General features: G+C 55.8%; 2 protein-coding genes across 6 annotated transcripts in view; both read left to right on the top strand.

Annotated features, from left to right (window-relative positions):
- Window positions 1-2,107: 2,107 nt before the first annotated feature.
- On the top strand, window positions 2,108-7,471 carry LOC116451045. The gene is made up of 3 exons (XM_032124170.1): window positions 2,108-5,972; window positions 6,210-6,418; window positions 7,385-7,471. Exon 1 carries the CDS (start codon window positions 3,381-3,383, stop codon window positions 4,407-4,409), a length of 1,029 nt encoding a protein of 342 aa, XP_031980061.1. The 5' UTR covers window positions 2,108-3,380; the 3' UTR covers window positions 4,410-5,972; window positions 6,210-6,418; window positions 7,385-7,471.
- A 937-nt stretch (window positions 7,472-8,408) lies between these two features.
- ARHGEF9 (Cdc42 guanine nucleotide exchange factor 9) overlaps window positions 8,409-19,534 on the top strand; it is a 197,742-nt gene continuing 186,616 nt past the window's right edge. For 2 of the 5 annotated variants that reach the window (XM_032124160.1, XM_032124161.1), the window contains exon 1: window positions 8,413-8,626. The gene's annotated coding sequence lies outside the window, so the exon portion shown is untranslated. Of the gene's footprint in view, window positions 8,627-19,534 lie in introns of all 5 variants that reach the window. The other 3 variants (XM_032124159.1, XM_032124158.1, XM_032124157.1) reach the window with 3 other exon arrangements.

Raw genomic sequence — 19,534 nt, 5'->3', positions numbered from 1 at the left:
GTTTCCTCCCTTTCCGTGCTGCCAATAAAAGAGAAAATCCTGTTTTCCAAAGGAGGGCGGGCTGGGACAGGGAGCGCCTGAGGCTGGGCGGGCTCGGCACGGATGGGAGGGGACACTGAGGGGCTGGAGAATCCGAACGAGGATTTGATGTCCGAGCATTGCCCCTTGTCCCGCTCAGGTACCGTGGGGCCAGTCCCCAGCCTTGGCCAGAGCTGTGGCTGTCCCCACTGCTGCCCTCAAATGTCCCTTGGTGTCCCCACCGCTGCCCTCAGCTGTCCCCAAAGGCCCCTGAGGGGTGTCCTGGGGTCAGGCCAGGCTGGAGCAGGGATGTCACAGGGACAGGGTGCCCGGGACCCGCAGCACACAAATAACCCAACCCCTCCCAAAGCCACCCGAGCCCGGCTCTGTCTGTGCCAGGAGCCGGCTGAGGAAGGCTCCCTCCTCTTCCCCGCTTTGGGAAAGCACGGGAAGCGTTCCTGGGCATCACCTGGCACCTCCCAAAGGTGGACAGCGATTCCTCACTGCCCTTTCCCTGCTTCCCGCTGCTCCCTGCGGGATTTCTCCCTCGGTCCCTTTTCATGTGCTTTGCTCCACTCTGGTTTTGTTTTCTTTTCCTTGGGAATACCACGCCCAGCACAGAGGGGCTTTGGAACCCCTGCTCCTCCTGGAGCCATGCCGGGAGCCTCTGGGAGCCGTGCCTGCCTCCCTGCCAGGGCAAATCCCACCGGGATGGATCCCACCGGGCCCAATCCCACCTGTGTGCCCATGCTGAGGGCTCGGTGGTGGGAAGAACTGGTGTTTTGTCCCCCAAAATCCAATGAGAGAGGGCAGAACTCCCGTGGCAGGGAGTTCTGGGATCGGGATCTAGGGGGACGTGGAGTTCTGTGGAGCAGGAGAGCTGCAGTGGCCACATAACAGAGGAAAACTGGCTGTGACCAGGAATTTCTGGGAATTGGCTGCAAACCTGGGATCAAGTGACCTCTGTGTCTGTGCTGTGGCCTCAGCCTCGCTCCCTTGGCTGCCCATCCCAGAGGGACTTGGGTGAAGCTGTTGCTTTTTCCCCACGAGGAACTTTCCAGGAATTTTTTCCAGTTGGAACCAGGGTCTGATTTTGGTGCAGGTGCTGATGGAGCTGCTCCTCACATGGGGCTGAGCTGACCCTGCCAAAACCACAGGGATCCCTCGAATTCCTCCAGGAAGGAGCGTGACCCACTTGCTGCTGCAACCAGGTGTGTGGAAGGATTGTTTAAATTGGTTTAAAAAGCAAATAATAGGGATTTGGTGGATGAGCGGGAGGCTGGGAAGCAGAGCCAGGTAAATGAGCACAGCCTGACAAAGAAACCCCTGGTTTTTTGCTCTGGAATTAATGCTCATTTGGGGTGAGCTGATATCATTCCTGGTCACACTGCAGCTTTCCAGAGCCACCAGGTTCTGGGATAGGAGGGAGGCAGCATTCCTCACCATTTACTGCAAGAAATGACACCACAGTGGGGAATTGTGCAGCCAATGTTTCCAGGGCTGTTATTTGTGCCACAGGCTGTGTCAGTCACCGCAGCTCCGCACTGGGGGTGCTGGATCTGCTCCCTGGCTGGGGTTTGAGGGAGCTGGAGGGATGGGATGGCAGAACCATCCTGCTGGGTGAAGGAGCTCCATCCATCACCTCCAGCCAACCCAGACGGTGCTGGAGCAGCTCAGCAGCTCCCTGCCTCCACCAGGCTTTCCTGGGGATTGTGGCTCCATTTTCCCATTCCAGGAGGAGCTGCCAGGACTCCAGGAAACCCTTCCAAGGTCTGGCTGGGAGTGGTCGTGCTGCTGCTGTGGTGTTTGAAAATTTGCTCAGGGGAGAGCCAGGGCTGGGAGCTGCGGGGCAGGAACCTCCCCAAACACGAGGTACAGGATTTGCAGAGGGTATTTGGCACCTGAGGACGCTTTCCAAGGTGGGTGGGAGACTCCCCATTGCTCTGAAGGCTTTCATTTGGAATTAGGGGGTTTCTCCAGAGTGGGTTTTACCTCCAGCAGCATCTCCAGGGCAGCAGTAGGTGAAACGCCACGGTTTCAGAGCAGGCTGGATAAATACAGTTATTTCTTTCAGGCTTAAAACCAGCTGCAATATTTTGCAGGGTGCTGGGACCCTCCGTTCTCCCCTCTTTTCCCTGCTGGAGCAGCACCACTGCAGAACCCATGGAGGAGACGGATTCTCGGCGGATATTCCTGCGGGATCCGGAGATAAAAGCGCTCTTTGCCAGCATTCCACTGTGTTTCCCACCTCTCTGCAGCTTCCCTGGAGCTGGGCCTGGAGCTTGTCCGGAGCCCCCGGTGTGCCCGTGGCCGGGCCGGAGCTGTCCCAGGGTGTCCCGGTGGCCGCAGGTGGCTCTGCCCGGATCCCGGAGCCGCTCCAGAGGGGCAGAGCGTGAGTCAGGCTGCAGAAATCTGCCCGGGGCTGCTCCCGGCTCCTGCCTTTGGAGACCGTGCCCATGTGCAGCGAGCACGCTGCGACTGGCCCGGGCAGAGCTGCCGAACGGGGTTGATGGTTTGGCACCCCCGGCACGGGGGAGCGGGGCTGGGGAGAGCCCTGGGGGCTCCTGCTCGGGCTCTCCAGCTCGAATCCCCAGCCCGGCTCAGGGGGGTGGTCCCACAAATGCCATCCCCTGCCTGGAGGCTTCGGGATGAGCTGTGGCCGGAGGGTGGCCCTGGAGAAACGTGTCCCCACGGGGAGGACGGCAAAGGATGGACACGAGGCGGTGAAATGGGGCTTTGGGTCCCATCGTGTCGCTGAGGGGTGACTCTGGCTGTCCCCTCTCTGCTCGCTCTGCCCTCCTGGCTCCCAGCACCATTTGCTTTGCAAATGCGGGAGAGCACAGCTTCCTCCTCCCCGAACAGAAATTAATGAGATTGCAGCAGTTCGATGTTAAAAGCGCAGTTCCCAGAATCCCAGGGTGGGGAAACGGGGAGAATTTGGGTGTTTCCCTGATCTTCCCTCAATGCTGTTTTCCTGAGAGATGTTTGCAGGGCAGCTGCAGGAGATGTGGATTGGTGAGTGGATCTCACAGAGGAGTGATTTGCTGTGAGTTTAGTGAGTGGATCCCACCAGGATCATCCCCTCCCGGGCACAGAGGGGTGTCGGGGCAAGCACTGGGATCCTGGAGCCCCAGCCCTGGCTCTCATCCACCCTGTGCTATTAATAACCCCCTGTGAGGCTGCCAGGCCGGAGGAAACGGAGGAAGTGAAGTTAATACACGGAAATGTTTCCTTGTTTTCCCACTTGCTGCTCGGGGCTGGCCTGCTGCTCCCTGTCATTCTCGTCCAGCCCGGGCTGTGGCTGGGCTCAGGGGCTGGGTGGTACTTCTGGGAGAACCCACTTTGGGAAAAAGTGTTAAAGAATGGGGATTCTGGGGATACAAGAGGGAAAGGAACGCTTAAGGTGTGTTGGAGCTGCTCAGAAAGAGGGAGGGGGCTGTTCCCTGGGGCGAAGGGGGAAAAAGGCACCTTTCCTTGTGGATTTGGGGCCAGTCCCGTGCGGGATGTGGAGCCTGGAGAAGCAGCCCGAGCTGTGCGGGGCCGGGGCGATGCTCCGTGACTCAGCCCCGCCGCGCTTCCCTCGCCGGCAAGTCCCTTCCTGCGGCCACCGGGACGGGCTGAACCCCCGCAGCCCCCTTTCCACCTCTCTGCTTTATTCCTGCCCTTCTCCAGGTGGATATTGTCCCGGGGGATGGACGCTGTCCCGGCTGGATGCTCTCCCGACGGCTCGGGGCTCTGACCCCAAGCACACCTCGAGGTTTCCCCAGCTTCTCCCGCAAATCCCAAAGGCTGGCGCGGGGCAGAGCACGGGCTCCGTCTCTCCTCGGCGTGGGGCGGGTTTGGGGGATGTGCGAACTCTTGGTGTTGTTTGCTGTTTGTTTATTGTCAAGACAAGATCCTCCTCAACGCGTTCCTGGGTGGAGCAGAGCCAAAGGATGGAGCTGGAGTCCAGGAATGCTCTGGGATGGAAGGAAATCCCTGCAGTGGATGCTCCACGTGTAGAAACCTCCACAGATGGAGCAGCACGTCAGTCCTGCAAAGCGAGGCCAGGGAAACGGGGACACCAAGAAACATCCTGCAAACTCTCTGCTGAGTTATGGAAAACCAGCCAGGAACTGCAGCAGGAAGAGTTTCCTGGAAGCCGAGCAGCTCCAGGGATGTGCCCCACGCTCAGCTCTCACCTCGAGGAGTTCATCCTCCGGGTTTCCCACCCTGGATTTGTTCCTGCTGAGGTTTGCCTCCGCTGGGCTCTGGCGGCTCTGGTGGGTGATGCTGAGGCAGCTCCTGTGTTGCTCCAGGAACGCACTCCCGGGCTCGTTCCCCTCCCTGAAAAATTAACCTTGCAGAGAAGGAATAAGCGAGGCCCAGGGCAAGGAGTCACCCCTGAATAAATACGGGGAGGGTGCAGGGGACAAGGAGCACAACGAGCCCTCATTACAGCACCAATCGGGCGTTAATGAGCGTGGTTTGGCGATGAGCAGAGCTTTTCTCTGCCCCATCCTCCCTCCAGCCATCAAAACGTTAAACGGAGGAAAAACCAAACTCTGTCTCTTGCTGTGGGTGGGCCTGCCTTATCTTACCTTATCTTTGGGAAACCAGGCCCTGGGTGATGGGTGCCAATGCCGGGGTCAGGGCACCCATCCCCTGCCCGGACTGGGGGCACCTCCCCCTGCATCCCCTCCTGTGGGGCTGGAGCCGAAGGGCTGAGCTTTATTTAAAACGCGGTGTAAATCTGCTGCTGGGCACTGGGATGTGTCCGGCCCGCTGTCCTGCACCCGGCATCACACGCGCGGTGGCTAAAGGGCAGCTGTCCCCAAGCTCCTCAGGGCCACCACACCCGTCCATGGGCCACTTAATGAATTAATTGTAGGCTCTGAAAGCGGGTTTTTGGGCTAAGCCACCCAGTGCCTGCCTCCTCTGAGTCCCCACACCACCATCAGCTGAATTTAAGCCTCAAATACCAGTCATAGGTATTTGTCCATCCTGAGAGCCAGAGGGAGCACCAGAAAAACAACAAAGTGAGAAACTGCCTGTTTTTAGGGGGCTGCATCTGGGTTGGACTCCCAAGGTGGGGTGGGGGGTGTTTCTCTCCCCGAGCAGCCCCCTGTGCCATGCTCGAGGGGAGTTCCTGGGATTCCCTGCCTGGATCAGGGCATGGCACCAGCTGCTATCCAGGCAAATCTGCAGCGCGTGCCCACTTGGGAGCTCTCTGATTTGATGCCCAGCTGTGGTGGGAGGCTGCTGGGACCAGGTGTCCTGTCTCAGCTGGAACTATTTGAGCTAAATGTAATAGAAAATGAAAGAAGACAAGAAACTGCTGGGACCTAATACGGGTAAAAGCGAAGGAATAAATCGGGAGTATGGAAGTGCCGAGCCCTTCGGGGCAGGGGAAGGAGCCTGTAGAACCTGCTCGTGGGGTCTGAATTCAAAATGAGGATGTGTGGGTCCATGACCTCGTGTTTTCATGGATTTCAGTGCACACATCACGGATGGAGAGGTGTGAGACCGCCAGCGGGTTGAGAGCGGCAAGGACTCCAGGTTATGAGGTGGGGTGACCCCATGGCAGTCCCTCCCCTGCGTGCCTACCAGGAGAGGCTTATCAAGACCCACTTCTCCTCAACCAGGGCGTTTTGCAACCCATCCAGCTGTAAATCTGAACCCCTGTAGAAGCCTGAAGTCTCCTCGGCAAGGCAGCTGCAGTTCTGTGGGGCTGAGCTCCCCACAGGCACCCCAGCAGGGAGCAGTGGGGATGCCTTAATCATCTTTAATCACATTTTCTGACTCCTCCATCACTGCAGAAGTGTTGTTTGGGTTTCCAAGAGGCTGCTAATTCCTTATCACTTTTGTTTTGTGTTTTTCACACTTCAGAGATATTGGAGGAGTCGCATTTGATGGCCCTGGGGGTGGTTGTGTCCTTGGATGGCACTGGAAGCAAAGCATCTGCTGGGGGAGAGGTGAGGAGGGAGGAAGGGGCTGGATGGTGACAGGGGAGGCCACCCCATGGCCCTGTCTGGTGGGTTGTGTTTGAAATCTCAGGGCTGCTACATCATCAAAGCTGGGGTTTAGGGGGGAAAAAGGGCTGGGGGGTGTGAGGTGTTACCTTCATCCCTTTGGGCATGTCAGTGTTGCTGCCCCTGGATTTTGTGCTTATTGTGATTTTTCTTTTCCTATTTTATTTAATGCATCCCAAGGTTTTCTTCAAGCCCAGCTTACACAGCTGCGTGACCCCCTCAGATTTTCACCTTTCCTGGAAAACAGAGCTTTTAGCTGCTTCCCACGAGGAAGAAAACAGGAGATGACACAGCTTAATGTTCCAAGTGGGAATATTAACTGCAATTTGGAGCAGAGCCCCCATTTCCCCAGTCCCAGGTGTCTGATCCCCAGGACGGCAGCTCTGTGGGTGAGTCCCGTGGTGTTTATGGGATGGGGAGGGGGCTGGATGTGACCCCTGTGTGGCACCAGCAGGGCTGAGCTTTCCTTGGGAGATCCCTCAGCCTCAAATGCTGCCCTGCCACGACGCTCTTCTGTCAGATGTTGGTTCCTGGGGGGAACTGGGATGGAATTTTGGCCCTCACATTAACTCCCCATGAATGGGCCAATGGCACAGGGCATGAAGGAGCTTCTTGCTGCCTCTGGTGCATTTCAAGTGGTTTTTTGGCTTTGGTGCATCATTGAAACCATTGGAAAAACAGGCGGAAAGCTCTGCGCTTGTGCTCCTCCACGGAGTGATTGATATGATGCTCCCAATTACACTTAATTGTGGTTATCCCATTAATAACAGCCTGGTTCTGCGGCACACACCTGCCTCGCCATGGGAAACACTGTTAACATAACTTAAAACACCAATTACACACGATGGAAAAGCAGCAATTAAATCCACTAAGCCTTGTCTAAATAATTATTTCATTTCCCTGTAATATTTTTAATGTTGTAGAGGCTGTTTCTTAAAAGCAATTCTTTTATTTGTGTGATCTCATATTTATCCATGTAGGAACATGGACGGAGAGCAGGATGGAGAGCATGCCTGGGTTTGCAGGGATTTATGGAGAGGGGGATGTGTGGTCAGGGTGGGAAAACTCTGCCTTGTCATTTTAAGCTCTCAATGTTCAAAAAATGCGTGGATGTGGCACTTGGGGACAGGGGTTGGTGGTGGCCTGGGAGAATGGTTGGACTCTATGGTGTGAGAGGGCTTTTCCAGCCTTAATGATTCCACGGTCCTGTGGGGAACAGGCTGGTAAAGCTCAGAGCCGTTTCTCCAGGTGTTTGTGGTTTCAAAGGAGTGATTTGAAGCACCTGGTCAGACCCAAACGAGCTGGGTTGGCCCAGGTGGGTTTGTGGCTGTGTAGAAGGTCTCCTCTTCTTGCAGGAGAAAGAAGGGCTCTCCCAGAGGCAGGGAACAAAAGAAGCTGGAAAGAAGATAACAGCCTGTGATAGCAGCTCCAGTCGAGAATAAGAAACCTGAGTGAAATGCAGGTAAATTTGATTCCCGCCATGTGGGCTGTTCAACCGTGGTGGAAGAGCCGGTGTTGGGTGGTCTGGGCGTGCTCGAGGCAAGGTGTCTTCTTGTCACCATGGGAGGTTGGAAGGGACCTCAGGGATGATCTTGTTTCATCCCCACTGGCAGAGGCTGGAGCGGCCGGGCACCTTTTGGGGGACAGAGCCCTGGGGCCCCTCAGTGTCCCCTCCTGCGGCCCAGCCTCCGAGGCCGGGGGGTGCCGGGGGTGCGTGGGACGGGCCGGGGCCGCGGCTGCGCTTCCTCCGATTGTTCTTCTCGCCGGAGCGGGGCGGGGGCAGCGGGACGGAGCGGGGACACAGCGGGGACAGCGACCCCCGGGTGCAGCGTGCGGACATCGCCCGCAGCCCCGAGCGGCCCCGCGGTGCCGGCGGGACAGCGCGGCCCGGGCCGGGGCGGGCGGCGCCGGGCGGGCGGGGGGGGCCGGGCCCGGCGGGCGGGCGCACGGCGATCCCGGAGCGATCCCACAGCGATCCCGGAGCGATCCCACAGCGATCCCCGCGGGCTCGCAGCGCAGCCGGCCCGGCACCGCACGGAGCGGCGGCTTTGCCTCGCGTCGCTCGCCGTCGGTGCCGTGTGCGAGCGGCGGCGGCGGCGCCGGGCGGGCCCCGACGGGACGGGGCTGCGGGGGATGCGCGGCGGCGGCGGAGCAGCGCGGCCCGCGCCGGGCCCCGGCGGCCGCCCCCCGAACCCCGCTGCCCGCGGGCGGCCGCCGGCGCCGGGGGCGGCCCGAGCCCGGCTCGGGGGGGGCCGCGCCGCCGCCCCCTGAGCGCTCCGCCGGCCCTGCCGGGGCTCCCGGGCCGGGGCCGGCGGGGAGCGCCTGGGCACAGCCGGGAGGGCGGCGGGAGCGGGTCACCCCCTCCGCAGGCTGCTTTTGCTTTTGAACTTGAGTCCCCCGGAGGAGCTCGCAACTTCAGGCGCTTTTAAAATTTTTTATTTTATTTATTTTTTTTTTTTTTTTTTGGTATTTGAAAACTTTTTTGAATTTTTTTTTTTTTTTTTCCAACATTTCAACTTTCCGACGCCAGCGCAGAGTTTTGCCCTGATCGCCGGGACCGCGTGAGCGTGCGGCGCCGAGGCCATGCGGTGAGCGAGGTAAGAGCGGGGCTGGCACCGACACCGGGGCTGGCACCGGGACCCCCGGCCCCGTCCCGGGCTGGGGCTGCCCCCGGAGCCGCGACTTGAATGAGAGCAAAGGGTCGCACCCACTTCTCTTTGTGTTCTGACCCCGTAACTCCGTGTCACCCCCGCGCAGGTACCTGCGGGACAATCCCTCCTGTGCCCCAGAACGGTCCCAAAGCCGCGAAGTTCGGATTAGTTTCGGAAGGCCCCTTTTTTTTTTTATATAACGTCACATGGGAATCTTTTCTTTGTTGGGGTTTTTTGGCTATGTTGGAGCTGCTGAGGAAGCACCAGCTCGAAGCTGAGTTCCTGCCGCGGGCCCGGGTCTGGGTTTATTTTGCACCGTGTGTGTCAGAATGGAGCGGCTTGAGCCTGGTTTACACTCATGTAACTCCCGAAGAACTGGGTCATTGCTCGCCCAGGCTGATTCAAGGCGTGTTTGGTTCCAGGAGAACATTTCTGTGGGCTCCGGTGGGAGTTCCGTGGTCGGGAGCGTTCACTTCTTACTGGTTTTAGTGGTCTTGGGGAAGCTGATGGGGCAGCCTCGGTGCGGAAGCCTTACTCAGGTGTTCACAGAGCCTGGCTGGAGGGTTCCTGATCCCGCCTCCACCTTTGTGGGTTTGTTTTACACCTGAACGTTTATGAGATGAGCGATTTCAAAATGCGGGGATTAAGGGCTGATGTCACCTCCCTGCTCCTCCCTCGGGTTTTGTTATAAAACAAGGCACGGCTCCTTCCCCGCAGTGACGACAGAGCGGGCAGCAGCTCCGTGTTGCAGGGGAGCGGGCTGCGGTGCCCAGGTCAGCCCTGATCCCACGGGCTGGGCGGTAACAGGTTATTAAACCCTCGCTCTGCTGGATCCAAACGTACCGTAATGGTTAAATCGAGTGTTCATGGAATGCTGCTCACTCCCTCCGCCGTATCGGCTCTGCTCGGCTTTGGGGAAAGTAAAAGTGCCAAGTTTAGGTCTGTTACTGTAAGTGCTGGAGCAGGTGGATGCTCTGCTGGAGCCCCTGCACAGAGGATTTGGGTGCCCTCCTGCTGTGCTGAGGGTGCCCAGTGCTTGGAGGATGGGTGGCTCTTTCCAGTGGCATTTGGTGCCTCATTGACCAGACAGGGACCGGGAGTGCTGAATTTCTGCTGTGCCACCTCGTTTTCCTGGAATGAATTTGATTTCTGTGCGTTGCAAGGAGAGCTGATGATGCGTTTGTGTTGGGGTGGAGAGGGGACACTGTGCTGCCCCGCATCCGTGGCATCCAGGGAAGCTATGGACTCGGAGCAAACCCTCCTGTCCTCCCGTGTGACACTGATGTGACCCCTGTGGCCTCAGGGAGGGCTCTGTCGTTGAGAGAGGTGACAGTGACCTTGCTGCATTGCTCTCCTCCTGCACAAGGAGCTGTCCCAGAGCCCAGGAGCTTGTCTGGGGGGGACTCCAGGAGCTCTGGGTGGTGCCATCGCTGGCACAGGTGGGATGGGATGGTCCAAGGGAAGAAGCTGCTGGTGGGGAGGAGGAAGAGGCAGGTGCATCATCACAAGGGGAGGGAAAATGCCTCCTCTCCTGGGGGGAGCCTCCTGATGAATTCAGCTGGAAGTGCTGTAGAAAGGGCTCCTTTGGAAAGATGAGTCTGGAAACTGCGGTTGTATTAAAAGCCACAGGTGGAACAAGTTGATTTCTGATCCTTTGCTCCATTTTTGGGTCATCCCACACAAACCATTATTTCTTCCCATCCTGGTTCCCAAGCACTGGAGGCTCCTGCCCGCTGTTCCTGCTCGTTTTCCTGAGTGCTAATTGCTCTCAGCATCCTGTTCAGGGTTTTTTTGTTCTCTCCAGCTTGCAGGCTCCTGTGAAACTTCCAGGTGAAGTTTGAGAGTGGGTTTGCTTTTTGATTTACCTTATTAAAAGCCTCAGAAATAGTCTTGATCCCAAGGAGCTGAAAACCCCACAGTGAATTACTGCAGCCCAGTGGTGCTTGGAGCAGTCATTTCTGCCTGTGTTCCTCCAACTCTTTGTGTCTTGTGATCCCAGGGCTTCCCCAATTTTTGAACTGATATCAGCTGATTTAATAAAATCCCTCTGCCTCAGGATGGGTGGGTGGTGCTCCCACCCCAGCCCCCTCCATGGGCGAGGTTCCTGCTGGCGCCACAAGCCGGGGATGTCACCACGTGTGCTGCCCTGTGGCCCCTGCCAGCCTTGTTTCAGGGCATAACCATCACCAAGTTTGATTTTTGTGGGGTGTTTTTTAATGAGAAGTTTGTTGTATTTGGCTTTCTTGCATCCAGCACACCATGGCTGTGGGAAGGAGGTTATTTCTGGGTTGGTGCTGACATTAGCACACAGTATTAATTTTCCGTTAAATGACAGATTTATTGGAGTTTTCTTCATCTGCACAGTCTGACCTGGAAACCTGAGCTGGAATTTGCCAGAAGGGGGCATTTTGCAAACATCACAAAGGATTTTGGTGGCGGGGAGATGGGCAGGGTGAGCTGGGCTGGGGAATTGGGCAGCGATGCGTGTCTGGGAACCACGGACTTTTGGGGAAAATTCTTGTGCAAATAAGCACTAACAAATGAATTTTGGGTCATTTAGTGCTGAGGGCTGAGTGCAGGGAGACCAGTCCCACTGCAGCCTGCTGGCTCCAAGCAGTTGTTAAAATAAGAAACTGTGGAATAGCCTTGGATTTTTTTTTTTTTTTCCCCCCCAAGGAAACCATTTAAAAATGCATTTTCCAGTCATCTCCCAGTAATTGTTTCTTGCTGTAGGTTGAGCTCTGGTATTCTTGCATGAGGTTTCTCTGCTCTTCTTTTTGGGAAAGAGGGTTTGGAGCCCACAGCTCTGTGTCTCCTCTGTTGGAATGTGTTGCTGAGCTGCCGTTGCTCATCCTGACCCTGTCCTGCCCAGTAAAGCCAGTCCTTCACTGTGGCACACCAGGAGCTGTGCTGGGGCTCTGGGGGTTGGTCTTTTACCTGCAGTGTGTGTTGGATTTGGGCTTGCAGGCAGTGTGTGCTTTCCAGCCTCACCATCTCTGTCCTCACCTCTTCTGTCCCCATCCCAAACCCAGAACCCCTCCTTAATCCTGGGATCAAGGCTTGGCTTTCTCTGCCCTTCAGCATTTACCTGCTGCAGGTGCAGGGGGTATTTTAGAGGCTGCTGGGGTCAGCCCTGCCCTGTGCTCAGCCACAACCTCAGCTGGTGGGAGCTGCTGTGTGAGTGGGAACCTCATCCCATCTTCACCCCTGGGGAGAACAAGGCAGAGACAGTTAGGTGAGCTGATCCAAGAAATGGGGTGAAAACCTTGTTTCTGTTTCCCTGGTTTCCTCTTTGACGTGCCAGCTGCTGGGTTAGAGTTTTGTGTGCTAAATCCAGCAGTAAGGGACTGAACCTGGCCAGTTGTGCTCATTCCAGGAGGTCCCATGGAGGTGCTGGAGCATCCCCAATTGTTCAGGATCGTTGCTAAGCCAAGCTCAGGTGCCATCACCCGTTTCCTGAGCTTTTATCTTCTGCAGTAAATGCTGAACTCTCTGCACATCCAGAGCGATGGGCTTCCTAGCGTGATGGGGAAGGTGTGCAGAAACAAAACCGAATCTTAAAAACACCTTCCTGCCACTCCTTCCTTCTTCCCAGGCTCAACTTCTGTCCCAGTTTCTTCCCTTTCTCCGCCTCGGTGGTGCAGGGTGATGGAGAGTGGTGGCTGTGGCCAGCTCATCTCGCCTTGGCTCTGCCCCTCCTTCCTTCGCAGGGCACTCCTTGCACTCTTCCCCTGCTCCAGCCTGGGATTGTCCACTATTCCTGCTTGGCTGTAGAGCTTGTTCTTGGCTTTTCTCAGTGTTCGGGATTTTCTCCGTGTTTGGGGCTATGTTGATCCCTCATTCCAGGCAGAAACTCCAGCAGGTCAGCACTGGAGCATTTTGGACGCAGTTGCTGCCTCTGGTGCCTGATGCCATCGGCTGCCCTGTCCTTGCTGCACCTGTGCCATCTTTCCAGGAGAGATGGGGAGATTTCCATGAGGCTCCTGCACTGCTCAGGTTCACCCCTGAGCCTGGAGATCGGAGCCTCCCAAAGCCCAGCCTGCTCTGTGCCGCTTTCCCAAGCACTGCAGGATATGAAACATCCGTGAGAGAAAAGCCAGGTCCAGATGTTGCAGAAGGCTGCTGTGATAAGTGGGTTATCCAGAGCCATTCGCGGGCTGCATGGCTTCTGTTCTGAGCTGCTGCTGTGGTTCTTTCCCTGCTTCCCAGCCTGGGCTCGGTTGTGGTGCTTTGCCTGTTGCCAGAGGAGCATCCCAGCACGGCCAGGAAGCTGGAGGGGCTGCCCTGATGCTGCGTTCCCGTGGCAGAGCTTTCCCAGGGTGTTTTCTCCCGGGAGCTGGCGCGCGCCGCCGCACAGGAAATTCTGGTTGCACCATTATTGCGGAGCCTATTGTTTGGGGCAAGGGCAGGATTCGGGCTTGCTCACATCCTCCAGTGTCTCGCTGTGCTGAAAGGATGTGGTGGAACGGCCAGGGCTGCCGGAGGAGCGGGGAGCTCCGAGCTGGTTTTGTGCAGACTTCACGCTTAGCCCAGATCCCTGCGTTTCTGCCCAAACCCGCCCCTCTGGTTTTTTTATGGGAAACCTCGGGGTTAAGGAAAACTTGGAGTGAAGATGAAGCAGGGCATAGTCATTTGGTGCAGTTTGCAGCATTCTGCTGCTTAGCCCGCTCCTGTCTGGGGGTGGTGTGGAGCAGGCACACCTTGAGGGAGGTAAAATCAGAGTTTGGGGGATACAGGCCCCACCAAGTGCTGCCTTTGAGATGGCAGCACACGTGGCCTGGATCTCAGCATGTGTGTAGGCAGGCAGAGCACGTGGCAGCTCTGTTTTCACCTGCTGCAGCCTCGTGGCGTGACCAAGGCTGTCTGTTCACCTGGCCGTGCCTCAGTTTCTTATCAGAGCATTGGAGCGAGCTGCTCTGCCTGTGTTTGCTTTCACTTTGCCTTTTTCCCTTAACTAATCTTTGTGGCTTTGATGGTTGGCAGTGATAGCTGCCTTTCCCAGGCTGGGCTCTGCGGGTTGCAAAAGCTGCTCCTCGCTCACCCGTGTGAGCCACAGCTCCTTTCAGGCAGGGCTGCCTGGGATGTTTGGGCTGGAGCAGGAGGATCCCAAAGCTTTGCTGTCCAGACTGTGTGGGGGCTGACTGCTCACTCTCCATGGGTTTTTCATTCCTTTTTGGCTGCCATCCCAAAAGAGGGAAGGCACCAAACCGGGGCAGGCGTAAAGAGCGAAGCTTGCACGTGTGACGTTCCTCTGCTGCCACATGCCAGGGCAGAATTCAGCTTAGATTTTTGCTGCCCCAGTAGAGCCCTGGGGAGCCTGTGCAGGCAGCCAGTCCCCTGTGCACAGGCTGCACGGAGCTGCCCTGCACAGGCAGGGAATTTGCTGCTGGAATTTTGTCCCGGTGCACGTGAGGAGGAGGTGTGAGCCCTGTGGATCCAGGAGCTGCGCACTGGGATGCTCTCACTGCACGGGCTGTGGGGTGAGGCTGTGCTGGACTGTGGGGCAGGGCGGCTGAGCTGGCATGGGAAAGGGAACCAAGCTGCTTCTGGGCCGTGTCCGTGCTGCCACGTGCCTGGCAGAGGGACGGGGAGCCTGGCAGCAGCCGTCCTGTGTCCCTCAGCTGAACAAGCCACACTGGCAGTGGCTGTAGCTCATCTGCTGCTGCTCCTCGCTGGCACGGGGCACCAGCTGATGCCGTCCTGCTGCCACTGGGCTGGCACTGTCTGCCAGGGGCCTCCCGCACACTCAGGGCTTGTTTGAGAGAGCCATTAATCAGTTTAAAGCTGCCCCGTGGCACTCGTGGCTGTAAGAAGTGCCTATTGTGTGTGGGAACAAGGGCACCGATGTGAGCGAGCGGCTGGCCCTGCACGGGAACTGTGTCACTGGAGGGGTGAGGTCACACGTCCTGCTGGACTGGGGTGGCTGTGGAACCTCCACAGCTTCAGCTGGGCAGTTGGGCTTCACCATGGCACTCTCTGGCCTCCTTCGGCCAGGCTGGTGCAGGGGGTGGCACCAGGGTCCTGCCTGAGCTCAGCAGTGCAGCTGAGAGTGAGAGGAGGAGGAGGATGAGAGCATCCACCAGGGGTTTGGGCAGGGAAAGGTGTTGGGTTTGCACTGAAAGGGCTCTTCCCATCAAGCAGCCCCAGTCTGTTACCATCTTCCCATCCCTCCCTTGGACTGTGGGGAGCTGGACAACATTCTTGCGTGCAGAGCACGTCCTACACCGCTGTGTGTGTGCTGGAGCTGGGAAAGGCTCTGCCAGCTGTGAGAGCAGGCGAGCAGCACACCCTGTGCCCCCCTGCAATCCCACTGGGAGCATCCACGTACGGGTAACGGGGAAAGCTGGGAGAAGCAGCAGGGCTCAAGGTGGTGGCCTTGGCATTTCCACGGAGTGCCCTGTGCCCCATGGTGTGGGTGATAGCAGCAGGCTGAGCACGGCCCCATGGTGTGGGAATGCTGAGCAGGGCCAGGATGGGTGCCCGGGAGCCCACCTGAGCCTGGGGGATGCTCTGTGCTCTCTGTCTGTGTTTTCCAGGGAGATTTTACACACCACTGGCTGATGAGTTGACTTTATGTGGTGTAAGTCCTGCCAAAACAATTTCTTCCTGTTATTGCTGCTCCAGTTTTAGAGAAGTGATAAGAACCTTTTGCAGGGACCTGGTTTCTCCCAGGGGCTCTGCTGCTCTGAGCTGGGAACTTTGAGCAGCTGTTCCTGGGGTGACTTTTCTTCAGTCCTTCAGCTGAGTTTCCAAGTTAGATTTAGTTAAATGATTTAAGGAACGTCTGAGTATAGTCAGTGTAGGGTCTCTCTGCAGCCAGATGGATCTGGTTCATTTTGAGTGTTATTTCCCATGAATTATCTCTTCAGTTGCCCAAGGAGGTGGTTAATTAGAGGCACAGGCCTTGAAGACAAGGCTTGTGTTAAAATGTATTGAAATGAGAGCTGGGACAATCAATGTGAGGCTTTGCTTGGATCTGGACTGGAGTTGGGGCACCATCCCAGGGCTCAGCCCTGGTGCCTTCAGCTGATGGTTCCTCTTGTCCCAGCATTTTGTCACACCATTTCTCAGATTTTTAAGGCCAGGTCTTAAATATTCCAATGGGAGTGAGAGTGGATCTTAAACCCCCTTCTGCTTGGTTTTAAATTCATTTTGAGTGAACAAACTGAATCTAAAGCAGAGCCACCAGAAACACAGAATCCCAGAATGGTTTGAGGTTGGAAGGCATCTTAAAGAACATCTTGTTCCAGCCCTGCCATGGGCAGGAACGCCTTCCTCTAGAAGGTTTGTGGGGCTGCAGCGTGGCCCTGTGCCAGGCAGTGCTGGATCACCTGTGGTGACTTATGATAAAGGAATAATTCCGGGTTTCCCAGCAGCAAACACAGTGCCAGGGCTGGGAGGGCTCCGGCCGCCGCCGAACAATCGGGATTGAACAGGCTGCACTCGTGTTCTGAGAGCAGGCTGCTGGGAGGAAGGAAAAACAGGAAAAAAAGGCAGTTAGTCACTGGGGTGAGGTGCTGCCCCTCTGCACAGGGTGGCAGGGCTGTCCCAGCTCCCTCAGGTATGGAGAGTGGGGCTGGAGGGCGAGAGAAATGGGGGCCACAAAGCCCCTTGTAAATGCAAACATTTGAGCCAGGAGGGTTCTGCCAGGAGGGAGGGAGCTGAATTCCTCAGCTGGGCTGTCCACAGGGACCTTTGGCCAGGTGTGATGCTGGGAGCTGTGTAGATGAGTTGGTGTTTGTGAGCAGGGATCTGCTGCAGCAAGAGCCAAATCTTTGTTTCTGACTCGTCAGTGGTTGATGTTTTCTCACTGTGGCCTGCAGCAGCAGTGCCTGTAATTCTCCAAGGAATTCCTTCCTAGGAAGTCCTCTGTGGCCCCTCTCTGGTCTAGAATTGGGCCCTGTGACTTCTTGCCATAATAAATAAAGCCAAGCATTTAAATAAACTTTTGTGAAGATAATGAGTTGGTAGGAATATTTGTATAAAATGGGAGTAAATAAATGACATTTAAGCCCATGTTTGACACAACTAGAAATGGTTTTCTCCAAGACACAGAATACTCCATAATTGCTCCTGAATGAAGTTCTTACCCCTTTCCTCTGAAGGGTTTGCCCTTGTCCAGAGTACAGGAGGGAAGCAGCAGGTTATGTGGAAGTTACGTGATCCAGGCTGGCTTGTTCGTACTCCTTAAAGCTCCTCTGTGATCAGTGGGTTTTGCACCCTTAAAGGATGAGGACAGTGCCATGAAAATGGCCTTTAGGATATAGGGGGAGTCTCTTCCTGTGATTTCAGGCTGGAATGTTGTGAGTGATAATTACTCTGTAATCTTTTCGGGCACCTTGCTTTGATTCCTGGAAAGTCTCGCTTCTATTTACAGCTACAGTGGAAGTGTGTTTAATAAGACAGACGTAACTTAAAGAAGAATTTTTTTTCGGAAGAGCTTTGCAGGACAAATCCATGGAACATGGATTGATTGTTGGATGCTCCTTGAGGCAGAAGATCCAAAGCATTGCCTGTCTTCCCTCAAACACACAAAATGAGGTGCAACTTTGGCTGGAAGCAGGAAGGAACCATGGATTTAGGTGGTGTTGGAGGACCTTCCTCATTCTTTCTATCCCCTCTGCAGCATGAGGATAATGCATGGCAAGGATGAATAATGAGATCCCTAATTTGAGTTTAGTTTAGACACCTAAATACGTGCTGGAGCATGTCAGTAGGAAATCTGACTTTGGTGGTAAGGGCACAGCTCTCCCCCCCTGGGAGGGAGCTGGGTGAGGGGTGTCTGGGAGCATTTTCTGAGTGTGCAGGAGGGTTTCTGGAGAAGCAACAATCTGGGATATGGGATCTTGTGCAGAGCCCAGCCAAGTGCCCTTCAGAGCCTGCTGTTCATCTGCTCTTTTGCTGATGGTAGAGAGCTGGGCTCCAGCCTCACATGGCTGCAGTTGTGATTTTGGACTGTGGAGGTGTGGGGAGACCACGTTTTAAGCTGGATAAATCTGATAGATTTGGTCTGGAGGCTGTGGAGCTGCACTGCTACAGAGAGATGGGTCAACACCTTGTGTTCCTGAGTTGGAAAGGACCCACAAGTCCAACTCCTGGCCCTGCATGGGACAGTCCTCAAAATCACTGTATAACCCAGCTCCCAGAGGAGATGCTTAATTAACTTATCTCTTCCTTTGTGCCTTTTCTGCTCGTACACCCTGCTGCACTGGGAGCCAGGGGAGGGGCAGCTTGGGAGGGAAGTGCAGCACAAGCTTCTGCCAGGCCTGGAAACAAATGAAACAAGGGCGATGCCTTGGATGTGAGGATCACAAAGATTTCTGTGGGTTTCATTGATTTTCATTGGGTGCTTCATTCCTGCCCCATTCCTGCCCTCCTGGACCTGTTCTGTCACCCACTGGGGGCTGTGGGCAGAGGGTCACTGCCTGACCTGTGTTTCTGTGTCCACAGGCAGGACTGAAGCACCCACCTGCCCCTGTGCCAGCCCTTCCCGATTGCTGTGTCCTTCAGGGAGATCATCCCTGGCACGCTCTGTCAGGTTTCTTGATTTTCTTGCTGCAGGTAGTTGTGAAATAGCAGCTGCTCTGCAAGTGCCACTGCTGGGCTGGCACTCGTTTGCCTGCTCCTGTGGGGAAGAGAGAGAGTGAATTAAGGACAGATAAGAAAAAGAGGGATTAAAGTCAATGGAAGATCCTTCTGGTTCTGTGGGAATTGAGTTTTGCTCAGGTTTTCTGCTGGACAAGCCCATATTCTTTAATTAATTTTGTTTTTTGAGCATGTCTTGTTTCCTTTGAAGGAAGAAGGGGTCACTTTTTCCACACTGCTGACGTGAGTGGTGAATCACAGTGGTTGTGGGAAGGTGCTGTCACTGGGACCAGTAACCTGTCAGAATATTTGCTGCCTTCATCCCGATGTCCTGAGGCGCTTTGCAGCCCGTGTGCCAAAGGGTTGGGTATGACCACAGCTCAGAATGCACTTCTGATGCTTCTCAAGGGGGATGGGCAGGAAGGATTGACTCCTTCAAGATTCTGATTTCCAGGCAGTGCTGTAGCCTGTGGATGGGAGGTCATTTCACTACAGGAAGGAAATGTGTCAGCACGTAGCAAAGACCCAGCGCATGGTCTGGAAGCCGAGGGGGTTTTGTCTTGGTGCTCCAGCCAAGTGAAAAGCACAGCTCTGGAGGGACATGTGGAGAGGTCAGCAGGTTTTGTGGATGCTGGCAGTGCTGGGGAGCTCCTGGGAGCTGGGGCTGCTGCTGCCCTGCCTGTGCAGGCAGGTGGAGCCTGCGTGGGAGTTCCTGCAGCTCCTGCACCTGCTGAGCAGGGTTTGAACCCCAGCACTGAGGAAACACGAGCTGGGGTGCCCTGGCTCGCTGCACCCTCCACAGGCTGCACATCCTTGCAGAACTCGTGTCCTTGTCTTTTCCAAGGATTTGCAGCCTCATGCCTGGCTGCTGTGGAGCTCCAGGGCTTTCCAGAGCTGTGGAAGGGTATTGCTGCTGCTCAGCCTTAGCTGAACACTGTCACCTATAAAGAATTTAGGTTTGTGTGACATGAGCTGGCAAATCAAGATGTTGTTGTTTTTTGCCTGATAGCAATGTTTGGATATCCACGCCATGCAATTTCCTGCAGAAACTAGATATTGCCTGCACATGTTTCCCAAACTGTTTGTGTTTTAAAGCCTGGCTGAAGTAGCAGGTGTGCCGGGCTCATCCTTGGACCTGCGCCTCGGAAAGGATGGGCACTTTCAGGGTGACTGATCTTCTCCTCCCCTGCTTGTGGCTTTTGTATAGACCTTTGCTACACATGGCAATAAATTCACTTGCTGTTGAAAAGGAGAGACTAGAATATACAG

The sequence above is a fragment of the Corvus moneduloides genome, chromosome 14 (assembly GCF_009650955.1).
Source record: "Corvus moneduloides isolate bCorMon1 chromosome 14, bCorMon1.pri, whole genome shotgun sequence".
Taxonomy (NCBI): domain Eukaryota; kingdom Metazoa; phylum Chordata; class Aves; order Passeriformes; family Corvidae; genus Corvus; species Corvus moneduloides.
The sequence above is the reverse complement of the archived record's forward strand: the minus strand, read 5'-3'. Positions and strand labels throughout refer to the sequence as shown.

Excerpts from the sequence above, each read along its gene's own strand:
- LOC116451045 (XM_032124170.1), top strand. The coding sequence starts at position 3,381 with ATGGGGATTCTGGGGATACAAGAGGGAAAGGAACGCTTAAGGTGTGTT.